The 19,409-nt window shown below is 55.5% G+C and overlaps 10 protein-coding genes across 10 annotated transcripts; 5 read left to right on the top strand and 5 right to left on the bottom strand.

The window, feature by feature from the left end:
- Window positions 1-171: 171 nt before the first annotated feature.
- On the top strand, window positions 172-2,173 carry BCV69DRAFT_33071 (L30e-like protein). Its single transcript, XM_025495206.1, has 2 exons — window positions 172-581; window positions 1,143-2,173. The coding sequence occupies exons 1-2, from the start codon at window positions 579-581 to the stop codon at window positions 1,971-1,973; spliced, it is 834 nt and encodes a 277-aa protein (XP_025346967.1). The 5' UTR covers window positions 172-578; the 3' UTR covers window positions 1,974-2,173.
- BCV69DRAFT_33072 (hypothetical protein) lies at window positions 2,174-2,569 on the top strand. The gene has a single exon (XM_025495207.1). It carries the CDS (start codon window positions 2,293-2,295, stop codon window positions 2,521-2,523), a length of 231 nt encoding a protein of 76 aa, XP_025346966.1. The 5' UTR covers window positions 2,174-2,292; the 3' UTR covers window positions 2,524-2,569.
- Window positions 2,570-2,576: 7 nt separating this feature from the next.
- BCV69DRAFT_300112 (putative 60S ribosomal protein L36) lies at window positions 2,577-3,384 on the bottom strand (the record flags this gene model as incomplete). Its single annotated transcript, XM_025494428.1, has 3 exons — window positions 2,577-2,690; window positions 3,085-3,263; window positions 3,336-3,384. The coding sequence occupies 3 exons, from the start codon at window positions 3,382-3,384 to the stop codon at window positions 2,577-2,579; spliced, it is 342 nt and encodes a 113-aa protein (XP_025346965.1).
- Window positions 3,385-3,574: 190 nt separating this feature from the next.
- BCV69DRAFT_283905 (hypothetical protein) lies at window positions 3,575-5,987 on the top strand. The gene is made up of 2 exons (XM_025492860.1): window positions 3,575-4,970; window positions 5,054-5,987. The coding sequence occupies exons 1-2, from the start codon at window positions 3,664-3,666 to the stop codon at window positions 5,910-5,912; spliced, it is 2,166 nt and encodes a 721-aa protein (XP_025346964.1). The 5' UTR covers window positions 3,575-3,663; the 3' UTR covers window positions 5,913-5,987.
- BCV69DRAFT_283904 (aldolase) lies at window positions 5,638-7,372 on the bottom strand. The gene has a single exon (XM_025492859.1). The coding sequence runs from the start codon at window positions 7,126-7,128 to the stop codon at window positions 5,995-5,997; it is 1,134 nt and encodes a 377-aa protein (XP_025346963.1). The 5' UTR covers window positions 7,129-7,372; the 3' UTR covers window positions 5,638-5,994.
- Window positions 7,373-7,724: 352 nt separating this feature from the next.
- BCV69DRAFT_283903 (hypothetical protein) lies at window positions 7,725-9,145 on the top strand. The gene has a single exon (XM_025492858.1). It carries the CDS (start codon window positions 7,910-7,912, stop codon window positions 8,996-8,998), a length of 1,089 nt encoding a protein of 362 aa, XP_025346962.1. The 5' UTR covers window positions 7,725-7,909; the 3' UTR covers window positions 8,999-9,145.
- BCV69DRAFT_283902 (putative short chain 3-hydroxyacyl-CoA dehydrogenase mitochondrial precursor) lies at window positions 9,096-10,612 on the bottom strand. The gene is made up of 2 exons (XM_025492857.1): window positions 9,894-10,612; window positions 9,096-9,789 (listed from the first exon to the last, which is right to left on the bottom strand). The coding sequence occupies exons 1-2, from the start codon at window positions 10,504-10,506 to the stop codon at window positions 9,332-9,334; spliced, it is 1,071 nt and encodes a 356-aa protein (XP_025346961.1). The 5' UTR covers window positions 10,507-10,612; the 3' UTR covers window positions 9,096-9,331.
- Window positions 10,613-10,797: 185 nt separating this feature from the next.
- On the bottom strand, window positions 10,798-13,889 carry BCV69DRAFT_283901 (putative sulfate permease). Its single transcript, XM_025492856.1, has one exon. The coding sequence runs from the start codon at window positions 13,555-13,557 to the stop codon at window positions 11,035-11,037; it is 2,523 nt and encodes an 840-aa protein (XP_025346960.1). The 5' UTR covers window positions 13,558-13,889; the 3' UTR covers window positions 10,798-11,034.
- Window positions 13,890-14,496: 607 nt separating this feature from the next.
- Window positions 14,497-17,030, bottom strand: BCV69DRAFT_283900 (Cryptochrome/photolyase FAD-binding domain-containing protein). The gene is made up of 2 exons (XM_025492855.1): window positions 15,083-17,030; window positions 14,497-15,052 (listed from the first exon to the last, which is right to left on the bottom strand). The coding sequence occupies exons 1-2, from the start codon at window positions 16,942-16,944 to the stop codon at window positions 14,995-14,997; spliced, it is 1,920 nt and encodes a 639-aa protein (XP_025346959.1). The 5' UTR covers window positions 16,945-17,030; the 3' UTR covers window positions 14,497-14,994.
- A 300-nt stretch (window positions 17,031-17,330) lies between these two features.
- On the top strand, window positions 17,331-19,085 carry BCV69DRAFT_250700 (DUF580-domain-containing protein; the record flags this gene model as incomplete). The annotated part of the gene is made up of 4 exons (XM_025490392.1): window positions 17,331-17,525; window positions 17,599-18,201; window positions 18,278-18,585; window positions 18,653-19,085. 4 exons carry the CDS (start codon window positions 17,331-17,333, stop codon window positions 19,083-19,085), a joined length of 1,539 nt encoding a protein of 512 aa, XP_025346958.1.
- Between the last annotated feature and the right edge of the window lie 324 nt (window positions 19,086-19,409).

Raw genomic sequence — 19,409 nt, 5'->3', positions numbered from 1 at the left:
ACAGGCGCAACATCAGCGACCCAAGAAGAGAGCAAGGAAGGCAGACAGGTGACCATCTAACAGCAGAGGCCTGGAGCACATCAGTACGGGTGACAAGGTAGCTAAGTCCAGTATACAGTCGCAGCGCAAGCCAACTCATGGCTTGGCTGTTCTCACACAGCGCTCTCGAAGGGGACAGAGAGGTACGACGGACAGCAAGGAAGATGAGATTGAGACGCAGCTCCAGAAATCACAGTCCTCCTTGAGTCCATACTTGTCGAGAGAGCAGTGTCAGTCGTAAACGACCCTGGTGATCCTTGGTGAGCTCCCTTCTGGTCACAAGGGTGAGCAGCTTCGATGACGCCTAGGCGTGGCTAGCCTTGGCTCGCGGGGCGGCTCTGGACTTGGCCGTGGTGATCGGAAGGGGCGAGTGCGCGCGCCGTACAGCGGCACCGTAGTCGAGAGAACCTTTCGAGGTCCGCCCACAGGAAGCGGGTGGCTCGGTCAAACGCACTGAACCCACGCTTAGCACCTTCGCACTTTTTCCCTCACGACACCACCTCACCCTCATCGTCCCCTCATCAAGCAACTTTACAACAATGGTGATTATCAAGACATAGCACGGCATTTGCCACTTTCTCTTCTATCCCCTTCGAAGCCAACATGGCTTTACCCACGCATCATGCCGTAGTCGCTTGACTCGGCGCATCCTCGCTTCCTTTGCGATGGTGTGAATGCTGCTGTTGCTGCCGATGCTACAACATCAGGCGGTCAGCTTTTCCTGTGGAGGAAGAGGTACACGGCTTGAAGCTATCGAGTAGAGCAGATCATAGCATCTGTCTTGTTCTCGATGGTCGATTGTCAGACGGCCTCTTCTGATGAAGCAGATGACTTTAGGGGATGGTGTAGAGCCCTGTCTTCCCACGTGAAGACATCTCTCACCAGCTAGGGCTCCGAGCTAGGAGGATTGCCATCTGGTTACACAGCGACAGTGAAAGCAGACTGAGAGATGATCAGCGTGCATGCGCTGCCTCTTCTCAGTCTCGTCCTTCACTCATCTCTGTCGTAGCCGGTGGAATGCCGACTGTGCTGTCTCGACCCAATGACCCCGCTTCAGTTTTAGCTGACCTTACGGAACCTCTGTCCCTTTGTATTTCCCACAGTCGAAGGCACCCAAGTCTGGATCCAAGAAGGCCGCTCCCGCCCCCTACTCCAAGGGTGGCAAGGCCGCCGCCAAGGCACCCAAGGACACCCGCTTCGAGAAGCGATCCAAGTCGTTCGGTATCGGCCAGGACATCCAGCCTCCCCGTGATCTGACCCGCTTCGTCAAGTGGCCCGAATACGTTCGTCTGCAGCGCCAGAAGGTCATCCTCAACCAGCGCCTGAAGGTCCCACCTGCCATTGGCCAGTTCTCCCACACCCTGGACAAGAACACCGCCACCAACCTCTTCAAGCTGCTCAACGCTCACCGCCCCGAGTCGAAGCAGGAGAAGAAGGCACGTCTCGATGCCGTCGCCAAGGACGTTGCCGCTGGCAGCAAGACTGACACCAAGACTGGCCCCAAGCCCATCACTGCCAAGTACGGTCTGAACCACGTCGTTGCCCTGATTGAGAACAAGAAGGCCCAGCTCGTTGCCATCGCTGACGATGTTGAGCCCATTGAGCTCGTCATCTTCCTGCCCGCTCTCTGCCGCAAGTTCGGTGTGCCTTACGTCATCGTCAAGGGTGGTAAGGCTCGTCTCGGCACAGTCGTCCACAAGAAGACTGCCGCCGTCGTTGCCATCACCGATGTCAAGAGCGAGTCTCAGCGTGACCTCGCTGCTCTCGTCTCTGCCGCCAAGGCCAACTACCTCGAGAAGGCCGCCCAGCACTCGCGACAGTGGACTGGTGGTCACCGTGGACAGAAGTCGGCCGCCAAGATGGCAAAGAGGGCCAAGGTTGCCGGTGCCGCCGCTGCCGCCGTGCCATCGGGTGCTCCCATCAACACCGAGTAAGCGGGAAACCTCCTCCCTCACCTCACTCAGTCTCGATTCTTGCACCTTCTCTTGTGACCCACACTTTGTACAACCTCTCATCTTGACTTTTCGACGGCTACCAATGTCATCATCATTTCCAGCGTCTTTTCGTATGATCCGATGTGCTTGCTTGCTCGATCAAAGAAGCATCCCTGTGCCATGCGCCCTTACGCTGGGAAGTCATTCGCGCGTACTTGCAGCACCACGATCGGGAGGGCCAGGAAGAGTGCGAGTACTTGTTCTTTTCAATCGTCTCTGACACCTCATAGAATCACTCAAGGCATACACAGTCGAGCGCATGTCCTCAAATCACTGCAAAAGAAGAAGCAGGAAGTCGCTGATGAGTGTCTGTATTGCGTTGCTAGCGAGGCAAGCGAGAGAGAGACGATGTGAAGAGAGAGAAGAAAGTACACATGTGAAGGAAGATTTCACCACGAACGAGACAATCGATTGGTACAAAGTGTCACAAATGCCAAAGAACAGAGTGCGAAGGGGTGGTGAATCATACCAAACAGCCAGAGGTTGCTGAGGAAAATGCCAGACACCAAGGGCCGTCCTTCGTCAAAGACTCGCACTTTGCATTTAGTGACCAGCACGTCGCTGCTCGGCAATGGTGTTGGTCAGCCTCTCCATTGTGAACTTGGCACGGCGGAGAGTGCCCAGACGGCGCTTCATGAACTTCCTGGCGCGCTTGTCCTGGGAGGATGGAGAGGAGTTGAGGGAAGGATGTCAGTCTATACTGCTCATCCATCTGCGGGAACATGACGAGATTCTCTGCTCGAAGGCCATTTCCAGCATGACCGAACCTCGATAGACGGATGCTCATGGACACCGTGTATCAATCCACTAGCCTTCCTTATTGCTGCCAGCCCTGCAGTTGCTCTCCTTCTTCATGTCACCCCCGAGTCCCTGTTCTCTATGACATGCCCTCCGATGTGACCTCCCGTTCGGCGATGTCGACTTGCAGTCCTTGGCCAACGCATCCCCTGCCATCCAACGCACTTCACTTTCACCACCCCAATTGCCTAGCCCTGCCGAATGTCCCTTCCTCTTGTCCCTGTCTCATATCTTCCAGTCTTCGATAACTCACCTTGGAGTTTCGGATCAGCTCCATTGCCCTTCGCTCGTAGGGAGCGAAACCAGCCACCTCACGAACGACGGACTTGACGATCTGTGTTCGCTGAGTCTGGGCACCCTTCCTTCGGGAGGGGCGCTGAGGAAGAACTCGTCGCTCAGTCTTGTGTCCACGGTTGATACCCCAAACGAGACCTGTGAAGGAGGGACAGAGAAGGGGTCAGCGCCCATTACACACATCGATGATAGCTGCAGAGTGTGACTCACCAGTTCGGGGTACGCCTGCCTTGTGTGCGGGGTTGGAAGAGTTGCCCATCTTGAAGTTGTTGAGGTTGGTAGAGTGTGAGTGGTAGAGACAGAGGGGGAAAATCTCCAGCTTCGCATGGCCCGCTGCCGCGCCGCACACTCGACTCAGCTGGAAAAGCCGCACGTGACATTTGAGACTCCGCGCCTCACCTTCTTGGACTCGACGCTACGCCTTTCCTCCCTCTTTCCGTCAAGGCTGCCCCGCATACACGCACCCGCCTGGCCTCGCCTACCAAGCTGCAAGCCTATTCACTTTAATGACAGCAATGCTCTGACCTCACGATCCCTCATGGCTACACGCCATCGCTCTTCCTCTTCCCGTCGCCCCCGATGTGGTCAATGTGGCTCCCGTCGCTTCCGCAGGGATCCTGACACTGGCCTGGTCATTTGTCAGGAAGGTCACGTCCTGCAAGGGTACCGAGAGGAGGAAGTTCAGGAAGACGGTGACTTTGTCAACGTCTCCAGCCAGAAACGATATGTGCGCAAGGGCGACAGGACCAAGAAGAGGAAGCTTCACAAGGACGTCTACGGCACAGAGCGTGGAAGCTTCTTAGTCTACGAGTGCCTGCAACTCATCTTACGACTGCAGCTCAAGTCACTGCGACAGGAATGGCCCCACCTGCCGCCAGAGATCGAGGCCATCGCCAGAGACCTTTGGGCTATGTTCGTATCCATGGTACCTTCCTTGAAGCCAACGCCGTACTCTGAAAATCTGGACTATGTCACAGGTCAGATCAGGACCGCCCGCGAAGAATCGAGAGCCAGGTCTGAATCTAGAAGTCGCAGTCGCAGTAGGGCAAGATCGCAAGGCACAGCCGTGAGCAGCTCGCAGGCAAATGAGGAGGAACAAATTGAGGCAGAAGAGGAGAGACAGCTAGAAGCAGAGATACGACGTATCAACGATGGCCGTCCGCAAGATACCGACGAAGACATCGATACTGAAGCCACTTCACAGGACTCGCCCCGCCTCTCACGACCTTGGGCAAGAGCAGGCAATGAGCCAATGCTGGTGCTGGCAGCCATCATCTACTTGTCTCTCATCACTGCTCGCGTCCCTGTCCTCTGGGGCGATCTGCGCCGCCTCTTCGCATCCAGCAGGGTACCGTTCCTCTCCGTCGTGTCTCTACTACCCTCGGCAATGACGGCTAAGCTTCCGGAGAAGGAGCTCAGGAGGCTTGAGAGAGACAGCGTACCGTCCATCTTCACCTTCCAACTACGGACATTCCGCTTTGCTGCCAACCTCACAGATCGCTTCTCTCAGTCCATCCAATTCCCTGAGCTGAATGCCCCTTCAGTCCTCTGGCGATGCGTCAAAGATATGGGCCTACCCCCGACGTTCTACGAGGTAGCATTGGGCTTGCTTACCTATCTTGGGATTCCTCTGGCCGTAGTTCCACCCTCTTCGGTTTCTGACCCATGGTCCCTCCTTGGCTCCTTTGACAAGGATCCCGATGAGGCAGGGCTACCTGCCCTGCCACCCCTTCCTCCTCGACTGAATTTGTACGCACAACCGCCATGTGCTACGAGATGCACTATCATAATGGCTGCAGTGGTCATTGCTGCAAAAATGCGCTATGGACTGGACGGCATGGAGAGGTGAGCAGTGTAGAGCAGAGCTTGTGATGAGTAGCAAGGACTGCCCTTTGACGACCTCATCTTTGCCTGCCCCTTTCCTGCAGAGTCGCAGAGCTTTCTCCTTTGGCAATGGTGACAGACGCTCCGTCTTTGCCTCAATGGCTGGAAGCTCTCACAGCTTCCCAGGCAGATCGTTGCGCCGACCCTCACTTCGCATACGAGCTGGCTCAGCCCCCCTCTGTGCTGACCGGCGACCAGATAGACTCCCTGTTGGACTTTGCCGAGGAGACGTTCACGGAGACCGTTCAGCCCAACGTCCGATCTGTGTGGCAGAAGGAGCCCGTGGATGGACTCTTCGGCGATCGACTGCCCACTCGCACGATCCCCCGATGTGTCCGGCCGTACGACTACGAAGGCAACGATGCCCCCCTACCTCGCAAGACACTTCTAGCTGCTCAGAATGAATGGCGAGAGAAGCTTCACAAGAGGCTCTATCCGCTCCCAAGCACCGATACCACCGCACAATCCTCGACTCGCAGGGATCCCTTGAGACCTGGCGAGGCCTACACTGACCCTTCTGTCGACCATGAAGGAATCGTCCACCCTTACTACGAGCGCATTCTCAGGCAGGCAGCAATGTGCGTCGGTCTGTCTGGGTCCGGTCAAGACGAAGAAGAAGGCTGGAAGGAGATGGGCGAGGTGGTCAGAGACATGGAGCTGACGCTGCTGAGACGTTTGCGCAAGGAGGCCCGACTTCCTCACTCGCAGGCGGTCAGCATTATGATTGATCGAGTGATAAAGAAGCGCGGCAGGCCTTTGAAGGTGCAAAGGGATGAAAGTGCACAGATTGTTTCTGACGAAGAGGAGGAGCCGGACGAGGGTGATAACGAGCGCAATGATGATGAGGGCGACTCTGAGAGTCAGAATGCAGAAGAGGACGAGGACGATTCAATGGACGACTGAGCGCCACTTCCAGTATACCACTATGTCATGCTACTTCATTGCTATTGTACTAATACATTTGGATCGTTGCACACTACCGTCGTTATAATTTTGCTTGTTGATTTTGGGCCAGGGCTTGTCTAGCTTTAGCCAGAAGTGCCTTACCAGCTCTGCTATTGTTCTCCTTTCCCACGGCCTTTGCGATCCACTCTCCCGCCTCTGCAGTCTTGATCAGATCATAACCAGTCTCGTACCCTTCTTGATGCAGAGCATAAATAACGCTCTCTGTATCGATGTTCCCTGTAGCGCCGGGGGAGTAAGGACATCCTCCCAGTCCACCAACGGCGGCATCTACGGTCTTTACGCCAGCTTTAACCATTGCCAGTACATTTGCTAAGCCTGTACCAAAAGTATCATGGCAGTGAGCGGCATGGAGTGCAGGTGGATTGTACTTTGCGCAAGCCTCTAGAACAGCCAACATCGAAGCTGGATGGCCCACACCGACTGTATCTCCCAGACTGACCTCGTAGCATCCCATGTCGAAGAGCTGTTTAGAGATGCTCCCCACCACTTGCGGATCTACGGCCCCCTCGTATGGACAACCAGCAACGACGGAGATGTACCCGCGCACTTTGAGCCCACGGGCTAGAGCCTGCTCTGTCACTCTTGCGAGCCGGTCGATGGACTCGGCAATGGAGACATTGGTATTGCGCTTGGTGAAAGACTCGGTCGCGGCGGTGAAGATGGCAATCTCGTCTGTCAGAGGCGGTTGCGTTGAGTCTGCCTTTGAGAGGAGCGCGAGGAGATCCTCCAGACCTCTTGCATTGGGCACGAGGACCGGATAGCTCACTCCTGGCTTGATTGGCATCGAAGAGAGGACAGCTGCCGTGTCTGCCATCTGCGGCACCCACTTGGGACTAACAAAGCTTCCCGCCTCGATACAAGCAGCCCCAGCCTCTTGCAACCTCCTAATCAACTCCACCTTGGTCTCTACGCTTACGACGTTCTTCTCATTCTGTAGACCATCTCTAGGAGATACTTCTACAATTTTGACAAAGCGGTCCTCGGATCCCGGCATGGTCCCTCCCTTTGAAGTGGGCTGCACGGCGGCTAGACATCTGCGAGCGGTGGAATGTAAATCGCGGACTGCTGGTGGGGACGAAGCGGCTCTGCTGCCGCTGGCCAGGGCGGTACGGAGCAGCCGCGAAGACGTGGCTAGGCCTTGTAAGGGTAGCATTGCGGACGTGCGAGGGAGTCTGCGGGTGTAAGGAGCAAGACCGGGTAGGAAGTAGCCCCCTTAACTCCCTAGACGCCGTGAGCGTGGGATGGGGAAGTGTGCCGCTGAGAAGTCGCCGGGATATTCGGAGTGATGGGCCTCGGGATGTTCCGTTCGTCGGTGATCGGGGCCGTGGAGAAGCGAGGGATCGATGCTAAGCCTTTTGGAGGAGATGACGTGGGTGAGATTGCCTTTGCAGTTGCATTGCCGGCTCAGTCGCGTGCCGGGGGGGAGGCAGGGTCCAGCAGGGCGGATGGCCAATGGCAGGCAGATGCCGGAAGGGCGGATGCGGATGACGTCGAGATGCGCCAGGGAAAAGTTGGCAGGCCAATCTATCCTCCCGCATCAGGCGCCTCTGCACTGCCGCCCCTCCCTCCGCACATGGCAGCAGTCAGCCCACAAGGGGTCAAGGAAGTTTTCCCCGGGCCAAGAGCACCGACAGGAAGGAGAGGCAGTGCAGGCAGGCAACGGCGGGCAGGCGATCCATTCTACAGCATGCGTTCAGTCCTTGCACCTTTCATCATCGTCGGTCCACTTTCACCTTACATACAAGGCCGCCTGGAATACTTGCGCCGTCATTCTCCCTCCTCCGTTTCCTCCATCAGTTTTTACTTGTTCGCAAGACTTTATCACCTCTACATCTTGCTTCCTCGAGTCCACTCAAGCATTGTACTCTGTCCCGCCCACATTGTAAAAGTATCTCAGGTGTCCCTCGTCCTCAAACGAATCGCACTAGCACGCCATGCTCGGCATTCATTACTGGGCCTTTGTGCTCCCTATAGTCACAGCAGCAGTATGGCTCGTAGACATCGTTGGTCTTCTAGTCCTCTGGTCCCGAGATGGCTTTCCTCAATACAAGCAATCCGACGCTAGCATCGTATTCATTTCCGATGTCGGAGCCAACCACACCACCTGGTTCATCATCTTCTCCGTCCTAACCGGCTGCTTCTACATCGCGACTGCATTTGCAGAGCGATATTTGCGCTCTTCGCGACGTATCCCCGGTTCGGTCAAGAAGAGGCAGACCATCTACGATATCCTCTCGGTCATCTTTGCCTGCCTTGGATCCCTCTTCCTTGGACTCCTCTCTGGTTTCAATGACGAAGACTACTCGACTGTCCATTGGTCCTGCACACTCCTCTTCATCGTCTGTGTTGGTATTTCCGTCTTTTTCCAAATCTTGGAGCTCTTCTCCCTCTCCCACTGGCACAATCCTCAAGTGCGACATTTGAAGATCAACGCCATCTTCAAGGCCTTTTTGCTCATCTTTGCCGTCGTAGTCCTACTTTGCTTTGTGGGCCTCTACGCCGATTGTCAAGGAGATGCACCAGGCTATAACACTAGCACAAAGTGCAACAAGGTCACTTCTGCCGCAGGTGTCTTCGAATGGGCATGCGCCTTTATCCTCTTCTTCTTCTTCCTCTCCTACATTGTTGATCTTTGGCCACGAAACTACTACGGAAAACAACAGGCAATGGCTGAAAAGCGAGCTTCCAAGCATGGAGGTATTGATCCAGAAATGGCCTCTGTTGGCGGTACAGGATCTAGTGCCAATGTTGGAGCTGGTCATGAGCAATATCAGTCGAATGGCGATTACAGCGTTGAGCCATACGTAAATGCTCCTCAGGACAGCTATGGTACTGTCAATGGTGTGCCACAAAGCAATGGCTACCACAATGGCGCTGCCGATGCCGGAGGCAACTACAACTACAATGGAGGTGGTGGCTACGCTGCTCACAATGGTACCATGGGCAGGGACAGTACTGGCGCTGCCCCTTCGCTGCAGCAGCCACCCCTTGCCGAGCACAACTACAATGGAGGCTACAGGTAGAAGCGATCGATTGTCCCCGTTTCGTTTTGTGACATAGAGATTCGTTCTTCTTTCCCCCCGCACGCGCTTTTGTCAGCCCGATATCCTCTTCGTTGTCTCTGCTAATGTACTGTTCAATTACAAGCGAGCATCTTTTCTACGTTTGACGACTGCCGAGGTCTGAGCTGTGTGCACTTGTACGGGTATTGTCCTACAAGATCAGTGTTTGTTGGCACTTGCTTCTTAAGGGCAAGGTTGACTTATATGCTATTGGGGTGAAAGCAGCTTAGACAAGACAGGGTGTGTGCTCAAATCCCTATCCTGGCCCTCTTTGATCCTCACGCCCAGTCTAATCTAATTATCATAAAATCCTCCCTTTTCGCTCTTCTTTCCCAACCTACCCTCCGCCACGAGCTTCTCAAGTAGAGGTGTAGCCTTGACAATCTCCTCTGCAATCTCTCCCGTGTCCACACGGGTCTCTCTCCATCCTTGAGAAATGTGCTGCAGGGTGTCGAGACCGACTAGGTCGGCCAGCTCGAATGGTCCCATTGGGTAGCCAGCACCGAGCTTCATGGCCGTGTCCACATCACGAGGAGTGGCTTCGCCGCGCTCGACGAGTCGGATAGCCTCGAGCATGTAGGGGACGAGGAGACGGTTGACGATGAAGCCTGGAGCATCCACGCATGCCACGGGCGTCTTGCCCATCTTCTTGGCCACGTCCATTAGCGCATCAAAGGTCTCGTCGGAGGTGTCCTTTGTACGCACCACCTCCACCAGCTTCATTTGCGGCACAGGGTTGAAGGCATGGAAGCCTAGAGGACAGGCACAGCGGCAAGGGGGGTGGGAGCGTCAGTAATCAAGTACACCCACACTATGGCAGTGACTCGTTGCTCTGCTGCAAGGGGGACTGACTCACCTCCGAAGCGATCCTTCCTGGACGATGTCTGAGCAATATCCGTCACACTGAGCGAGCTTGTGTTGCTAGCAAAGATGGTCTCCTTGGGAGCCTTTCCATCAAGAAACTTGAACAACTCCTGCTTTACTCCCACATTCTCAATGATAGCTTCAATTACCAAATCCGTCTTTTCCACTGCTTGACCCGCATCAGTAGTAATCTTAATTGAATCCACGATTGACTTGACAAAGTGAGCTTGCTCCTCTTCGGACTTGTCTGCCATGGACTTCTTGGCGATACGAGTGAGGGATTTGGAGATGATCTTTTGACCATTGCCGAGAGCCTTGTCCGTCACGTCGGCAAGGGTGACATTGTACCCTCCCTTGTGTGCGAGGACTTGAGCAATCCCTGCTCCCATTAGACCAGCACCAAATACAGTCACATTCTTGACTTCACGAGACGTTACTAGAGAGCTAGAGAAGGTACGGGCGAGGGAAGGTGAGGAGGAGGAGGAGGAGGTATTGCGAGGAGAGAGGAGGCTAGGGGCTGCATTGAGCAAGGCTGGACCGACCCGGGAGGTATTGCCGGCTAGGTGGCCGGTCAGCATTCGAGTACGGGCAGCGGCGGGGAGCATGATGTAGATGAGGTGATGAAAATGAAGGTTAATATGGGAACAGACAAGGGATATAGAGGGCCGGTTGTTTTGTGTTAGGAGAATTTGCGAAAGCAGTCGATGTCGGAAGGATGTCAAAGCCCTACTCTGCCCTCGGCGGTGGAGGCACAAAGCGAGCCGACCGGACCGGCCGGGCGGCGTCGGCGTCAGCGGCCCCTATCACATGCAGGGCAGCAGCGCGATCATCCTTTGTTCCCTGGCTGACTACAATGACTTCTCATCAGCATCAATACAGATCAGTGCAAAAGTATTTGTGTAGCGAATATATCATTGCGACCAAGCAAAAGTGCGGTCAAAGCTTTTAGTGAGCGAGAGAGTTAGAGAGAGACCAATGTAGGCATGAGAGAGGCAAAAAAGGTGACGAGTGTGGGACCAAGAATTGTACAAATTTGGAGTGACAGGCATCTATTACGCCTTCAGAACATGACGACAAGGAAAAGATGAACATGAAGCATCAGCGAGAGCCGATGTTGCACAAGCAGAGAGTGTCTAGTAGTCCCTAGCACGAGATTTGTCGGTGACAGCAGAGGCGAGAGCGGCGGAGAGATCCAGGTGGAAGAAGGGAGTGAGATCCTGACCCCACATGATAGGTGCAGAAGAATGCGAGCCAGCGACGGGGATGCCCTCCTCTGCAAGACGGTCTTTGTTGTCCGACGACGCCGATTGGCTGTCGGACGGAGTGCCTCCTTGTCTCCTCTGTTCCAGCTTGTGCACGGCCTCAAATTCAGAGTCCTGCTTGGAATAGCTTGGATACCGCCTGGCGTACGCGTGAATCTGTGCAAGATTGGCTTCCTCCTTGTTGTGCGGGTCGCTGAGCACGACGGGTGCAATCTCGGTGATGTGTCGAGAAGAAGCACCGGTACCGAATCCACCAGCCAGAAGACCTCGTCGGATCCAGGGTGACAAGATGCTTGCAAAGTGGAACTCGACAGGGCCATTGGCGTAGCGCTCAAGCGAAACACGGATGTCGACGAGAGTCTGAACTGAAGTCGTATCGACGTTGCTGACGGCACCAAAGTCGAGGATGAGTGACTTGAGCAGAGGGCGAGGGTCATGCTCAACCTCTGCGCTGGACTCGTCGATCTTGTCGGTAAGCTTGCGCTTGGCGCTGCCGAAGGTGAAGGGTCGCAGCACCCTGCCCAAGTAGGGGTTGATCGGTCCAGGGTCGTTCCATGGCCGGTCGCCAGGCTTCTTGTAAATCTGTGTGCTACCTGGTCGTGTATGCGTCTTGATGTAGTCGACGATCAGGTCGGCAAGATGAGAAGCGTTGGGGTAGGTGAACGACTCTTCGAATCGGTAGATGAATACACCTGCCGGGGGTGCCTCTACGCGAATAGAAGGGTCTCGCAAACCGTCCTTGTCATCGAGGGGAACGAAGACCTCACGAACAGCCTCTCCGTCGGCAACAGTAACAGTGGGCGAGTCGCCGTGGTGGATAGTGACCTTGCCCAGCCAGCGACCACGAGGGTGCGCAATGCGGATCAGGAGAAGAGCGAGGGAAGCGCCAACGGAGACGTACACACCGACCTCCAGGGTGTCGAAGATCGAGGCGATGACGGCCGCAGCGAAAATGAGACACTCCAGAGGACTGACATACCAGAACTGGGCGATGACGCGTGGGGAAGCAATCAGGTCACCGACAGCGTGGATGATGACAGCTGAGAGACCGGCACTTGGGATCCAGTAGAAGACACCCGTGAGAGCATAGATCGAGATGAGGACCAAGATACCAGTGAGCCATCCAGCGAGAGGGGTTCGTACACCGGACTTGGCCTTGATGGCACTACGCGAGAAAGAACCAGTGGCCGGGTAAGCTCCGAAGCAAGGTCCGACCAAGTTGGTGACACCAATAGCCAGAAGTTCTTGATTGGGGTTGATCTTGTAGTTGTTCAATCGACCGAAGGACTTGGCGATGGCAATGTGCTCAAGGAGCAGAATGATGACGGAGACTGGCAATTGGCTACCCATGGCACTGAAGAGGCCGGTGTTGAGGTTGGGTCGACCCACGTGCTGGAATCCAGAGGGGACAGTCTTCAGAATGGAGATTGGGTAGGGTCCCTTGGGGCCGTGGGGACCACAGTAGAGCCTCGACGCGATGGTGAGGACGATGAGGACAAAGGCATTTCGGAAGACGGAGATGAAGAAGCAAGGACGTGCAAGCTTGGGGTATCGTCGAGGGATATGAATGCAGGCCGAACGGATTGCGTAAAGGGCAAAGAGGGCAACGAATCCAAAGGCCGCATCGATGTGGGTTCGAGGCAGTCCCTTGAGTGTATTGATGATGACCAAGTAGCAAGGTACTCCGGTGGTCGAGACATTGGTAATGCCCATGAGGGTCTTGACCTGACCAGCGGCAATGGTGAAGGCGCTCCCTGTCATGAAGCCACTGACTGCCGGCGCGGGAATGAATTCGACAAGCCAGCCAAGTCGCAGCAAGCCGATACCGAGGGTGACGACACCGCAGAGGAATGCCAGTGCCGAAGCAATGACAGGGCCACTCCACTCGTTGCTCTGTTTTGTCACCGAGACGATGACGTTGGCGACCTGTAGGGACATGACGGCGACTGGACCAATGGTGACATCCTTGGAGGTAGCGAAGAAGGCGTAGATCATGACACCGACAAAGGACGAGTAGAGACCGTACTCGGCAGGTAGAGTTGCGACGATTGCGTAGGACATGGACTGAGGTACGAGGACGAGGGCGACGGTAAGACCGGCAATGCAGTCACCGAAGGCCCATGACAAGTTGTAAGATCCGATCCATCTGGTGAAGGGGAACAATGAACCTAGATAGGTGGAGACCTTGGAACCAGGGTTGGAGAACCAGCCTTCGAAGTAGTCGGGCACGCTGACCATGGGGACGCCAATTCGGTTGGCCTCGACATTGTTGTAGCCGATAAGCCACTGCCAGGCGTTCTGGGAACGTCCCACAGAGGTGACGCCGTGGGGCTGGTCGGCGGGGAGGTCCTGTGGCTCGGTTGCCTCGGCGTGGGTCTTGAAGAACCGGACCATGGCGGCGAGGCGAGGTGGAGTAGGGAAGGAGGTAGTGATGGAAGATGGTACGGATGTGAAACCGAAGGGGTTTGGGGCCACAGTGTCGCTACTTCGAGTACATATACAGAAGAGGTGGAGCTCAGGGGTCTGTCAGGAACATGCAAACTTTGCTTCAGGTTCTGAGATGTGGCGCGGGGAGAAGAGTTGGCTTCGCCACGAGAATAGCGTGCTCCTATGTCCGAGTAAAGGTCGCAAGAAGGAAGGGGCTTGAGAGGGTGGACGAGGGTCGAGGGCCAAGGGCCGAGGGCCACGAAGGCAGTGGGCATCAGTACCGGCCGCCTCGTGCAGCATCGAGGGTGGGTGGGGGTGCGGTGCCCGCAAATTTACCAGAGATTCCTTGCCGCTCCGCAATGCTTCCGTCAGTGTGGAGACATCGCACGCCATAATTTCGCGCCCCGCACATCTTCCCTGCACCTCATCTCCCTCAGGCCATCCACCAACAGTCTCGCCCCGCCCCCCTTCTGTCAAGGCCGCTTCTCACGGGCGCTACCCGCTCTCGCCACCCGCGCCCCGCAAGGGCGGTGAAGAGTCGCCCCGCGGGTCGCCGACGGCGCTGCAGCATCAGAATACGGCAGGCGAGGCTGATCGGCAAAGGCGGACATCCAGACTCAGCCAAGTGGCGCTCAGATCAGCAAGATCACACCACCGACGCGACAAAGGGCCCTGGCAAGCTCGACATTGCCATCAAACTGCCGTGCTACCCACACGATTCAGGCGCAAGGTCCACACATCTGGCTTTACGCTCGTGGGCGTACAGCAATGCGTGGCGCTCACAGCTCAATCATCCCTTTTGGCGAGGTTAGCCGAGAAAGCAGGGCGAAAGTCGAACGGTGCCTGAAAGGCAAGTCGTGTCGTATCGACCAGTGATCTGCACTGCCGTCTTACCAGATATCACCTATGGATCAGGAACACAACCTGCATCGGCCTTTTTGTTTCACCCGAAGGCTGTAGCAGTACATAGGCCTTATCTTTGATTTCGCAATCAGATGTCGCAATGTCTATGCTGTGCGACGCCTTGCGCCAGACCATACCTGTCAAACATGTCCTGGTATCAATGGTCTCCTCCCTAACTTGACTTTTTCGTCTTCGTCTTCTTTGGCGAGTCATCGACATCTGCCGAACTCCCACCTTTCCGTTTAGTGCCCCCAGCTGGCGATTGGGCGTGGCCACCCTTGACGTCAGCCTTGTCATCCGATGGCGCCTCCTCCCCATCGTCGTGAAGATCAGCTTCGTGGCCGTGCATTTCATCGGGATCCTCTTCGTGCTCGTCTTCGTGATTGGTGGCGTTGTTCTGGCCAGACACAGAGTCGCCCGGGTTGCCGCCCTTGGCCAGACCAGGATTGCCTTCATGACCTGCTCGAGCCCAAGCGGGACTGAAGAGGCAAGGTAGATTAGCTATGGCGTGCTCGGGGTGGGGAAAAGAAGGCGGCGGCGCCTGCCTGTCCTTGCTCGACTGGAACAGACACCCAACTTCGCTACTCACATTTTATTGGCAGCATTCTCCTTGTAGTTGAAGTTCTTGGGGTCCGGCACTCCATGCTTCTTGCGTAGCATACCCTCGGCCTTGCCTTCCAGCACCTCTTTGCTGTTGCCGAACAGCTTCGAGTCATACGCGGCCTTGCAACGATCCAGGCAGTGCTTCTTCTCTTCCTTCTCATCCAGCACAGGGAACGGATAATCCTTGCCGATGATACACTTGGCCTTCTCCTGAACCTCCTTCGGTGCTGTGTGAGGGGCATAGATGTACTTGTCTGGGAAGTCCTTGAGCTCCGGGCAGTACTTCCTCACGATATAGCCATGCTTGTCATACTTTGCAGGGAACGTGGTCAGGCCGTAGACTCGGAAATACTGGGAAAAGAAGGCAGACGCTGATAACCACATCCAGTTACCGTCGTTCGACGCATCGTCGGTATCTATCAGGAATTCATGGAAGATCTCAGCTCCTCGCTCCCAAGAGATCCAGCACTGGGCTCGAGTCAGATATGCAGCGACCGAATGTCTCCCCAAATGATGGATCCAACCGGTCATCCGCAACTGCCGCATGAGGGCGTCGATCCAGGGGAAGCCAGTCTGACCCTCCTTGAAGGTACGAAGGCGCTCTTCGGAGACATCGTCACCACGAGGCCTCGGCTCCACCTGCTTGCCATCCTTGTCGTAGACGGTCGGCAGATACCAATCCATGTAGTGGGAGATCTTGTTGCCCCGCACACCGTGGAAGGCATCGCCAACAGCAGCCTCGCAGACCGCATACATGTCCCTGAATAGGAGCTGTCCCTCCATGCCTTCAGGAACGTCAGTTTTCGCACCCTTGTGCTTCTTCTTCGTCTCCTTGACCGTATGCCAATAGTGACGAATTCCGAGGCAGCCAAACTTGATGTATGGCGAAAGAAGGGTAGTGCTTGGCGCATCAGGGTCGGTAGACGGCGAGGTCTGAGGCTTTGCAAAGGTGGACAAGTAGGCAGGGTCTTCGGTGAGCTTCTTGAGCCTGCGCAAAGCTTCTGTAGTACCGCCTCGGATTGGTTCGGCGAGCTTGACCTCTGGCTCTTCCATGCCTAGCGAGGCAAGAGTGGGGACAGCAAAAGGGCTCTTTTCTTCCTTGTACTTTGACTTCTCCCCAGCTGCAACCGTGTCGTAGGATGTGACCTCACCATCCGGGCCTGACTTTCGCTGACCGCCGAGCTCCGCCGCATTGAGGTCAACATCGGGTGTACCGACTTCCTCCTTGTACGATGACAAGTCGCTGATCAGGTCGAAAAGCTTCTTGATGTCAGCCTTGTCAGAGCCAGGAGGGCAAGGACTGGGAAGTGACGTGGGTGTCTCGGCTGGCTGTGCGACATCGCCGAGGCTTGCGACCGCTTTCTGGAGCTGACTCATACTTGTAGGGGGCTGTCCCTTCGTGTTCTTCAGTACCTCCTTGATAGGGTACAGGTGTCGGCCCTCCTGACTGATCACCTCTATGTTGGCCGCCTTGAGAGACTCGACGACGGCTGCATCCCTATGTCTGGCATAGGCATTGTGGTCCTCCTCAAAGGCGACGTGAGTGATCTGCCATTTCTCGCAAAGCTCTCGAATGCGAGTCTGGGGAGCTCCGCGTGTCAGCAAAAGCTGGCTGTCGCCGTTGAGCTTCTTGATCTCATTGCTGAGGTCTTGCAGAGATTCTAGCAAGAATCTGAAACGATTGATTCCTACCCGATGACCGTAGATGTAATTGGGGTCCCAATTGAAGATCGGAAAGAGGGCCGAAGGAGACAGGGACAACGCCTTTGCAAGAGCTGGCGAGTCGTGAAGGCGCAGGTCTGTCCTGAACCAATACAGAACACGCGGGCCTTGACCGGAAGATGGCATTCTGAGTATTTCGTCTTGATGTTGCTAAGCAGCGATGCACCTTTGGTAACCTCTACCCACTTTGACCCTTCTTGACGGGCGAGGTGAGGCGCGTTTAGGTAAGCGTCTCGCGTAAATGAGACCTTCTGTTCCCTTTCCGCTGATGTCCCACGTGTGGAGGCGGAACGCCGCCGGCCCAAAGTCCTCGCCAGGCGGAGCTTGATGCTCGATTGGATGCATTTTGCGAGGGACCCTAACGCCGCAAAGGCGCCCAGACGCCCAGACGCCCAAAGGCCGACGCCCACGTCTGGCATTCTGAGCCTGTCCTTGATTTGATCCTTGGCAACGTTGACCGTCCTACCATCAACCCCTCACGGTGAACCACCAGCATGAGCAATACCTACGCAATGCAGCCGCCGTACTACGGCCCTGGCGCACCGAATTACGGTGGTCAGGAGCAGTATGCGCAACAACAGGCTCAACCTGGCGGCTACCAACAAGATCCGCGGCATCAGGGGGGCTATGCAGACAACAAGATGGCTCTGGCTCCCAACGACTATCAAGGCGAACGCTTCAAGCCAGCGAGACCCAAGATCCGTGATGTGAGTCAATTTTATGTCCGAACAGCTCCTGTTACTACAAGCCGAGGCTAACGATCAGATCCACTCTGGACAGCCCTTCTTCGCTCTGCTCTTCATCATTGTCTTCCTGGGATACACAGGTCTTTCGGTCTATGTCCTTCGCGAGTATGCGATCAGCGGCGTTTCTGGAGGTCTTGGGGGCAACACTGGCGCATCGGGTACTCTCAACAGTCACACCGCATTGCTCCTGACCTTCAGCTGTGCGCTTGCTCTCGTTCTGTCCGGCCTTTACCTGCTGCTCGTCCGTGTTGCTACCCGCTTCATCCTGGAGATCACATTGCTGCTCTCGGTCATTTCCTCGGTGGCATACGCTGCTTACCTCTGGTACGAAGGTTTCACCTCTGCAGCCATCATGGCCACCATCTTTGCCGTCTTGGCCGTCGTAAGCTACTTTTTCATGCGGAGCAGGATCCCCCTTACCCGACTCTTGCTCAAGACGACCATTGATGCTACCAGAGTGTACCCATCTGTGTACTTGTGGGCTCTCACCGGTCTCGTTGCGCAGACGCTGTTCAGCATTTGGGTCTCCTGGACCCTCATTGCTGTTTACCAGCGCTTCTCGCCGTCAGGCGCTGCTGCAGGCAGCTCGTCGTCCAGTGGAGCAGTCACTGGACTGGTCGTCTTCATCGGATTTGCTGTGAGTTCCCCCGGTTCATGAGCTGTTTTTTGGGAGCGATTCTGATAAGCAATGAACTCTCACTCCATACCTTCAGTTCTACTGGATCTCAGAGACGATCAAGGCTATCTTCTTTTCGACTGTCTGCGCAATCTTTGGCACCCACTACTACTCTCTCGACAATCAAAAGCAGCGCGGCGCTGGCATTAAAGCTTTCGGACGCGCAACTTCCTTCTCGCTCGGCTCACTTGCCTTCGGCTCGCTCATTGTCGCCATTCTTGACATAATCCGTGGGCTGGTCTCCATTATCCAGCAGACGGAAGCGTCACAGGGCGACATGGTGGGAGCAGCCATTGCCTGTGTTGCAGGCTGCATCATCAGCTGCATCGCCTGGCTCATAGAATTGTAAGTTGATGCCTTTTCAGATGAGCCTCTTACTATGATGCTGACTATACTTCGATCTGCCACACAGCTTCAACAAGTACGCACTAATCAATGTCAGTCTGTATGGCAACAGCTACATCACGGCCGCCAAAGAGACTTGGAGACTCATGAAGGACCGAGGCATCGATGCTTTAGCAACAGACTCGCTCGTCAACATCGTTTGGACCTACGGCTCAATTGTCGTGGGTATCCTGGTGGGCATCTTTGCCTATGTCTATGAGAAGCAGACCGACCCCGAGGCGCTCAACCAGACATCTAGCTACTACTCTATTATTCTGTTGGCCGCCGTCGCGTTGGCCACCCAAATCTGCCTCACCTTGGGACAAGGTTCGATCGGCAGTGGGACTGCCACTCTGTTCGTCGCCTTGGCCGAAGATCCTCAGACCATGGCTCAAAAGGAGCCTCAGCTGTTCGAGCTGATCAGGCGGTCGTACCCTCGAGTCGTACAAGGTGTTGCATGATCAGCAGACGACACTGCTGCATTGCCAATGACAGCGCTGACACATCGCGAATGTTCGCTCGGTCTTTCCGTAAGAGCTACCAGCATCCTGGGTTTGGTCTAAAATTGGTCACATGTGTCTGTACATCGGAACTTTTGCAATGTTACGTAATCGTGCGTCTTTCTTTTTCGAGGTCCGCCATGCAGGTGACCCGATATGCGGAAAGGGCATCTTGTGAAAGGCCTGCCGCACTTGGTACCCGCTGACCGGTGCATCCACATCTCTCCTAAGCTCTCACACACGATGCTCCATTAGAAGCAGCTGCTGAGCCCAGTAGCGCCTCTG

This window comes from Pseudomicrostroma glucosiphilum (assembly GCF_003144135.1).
Source record: "Pseudomicrostroma glucosiphilum strain MCA 4718 unplaced genomic scaffold BCV69scaffold_10, whole genome shotgun sequence".
Taxonomy (NCBI): Eukaryota; Fungi; Basidiomycota; class Exobasidiomycetes; order Microstromatales; family Microstromataceae; genus Microstroma; species Microstroma glucosiphilum.
The sequence above is the reverse complement of the archived record's forward strand: the minus strand, read 5'-3'. Positions and strand labels throughout refer to the sequence as shown.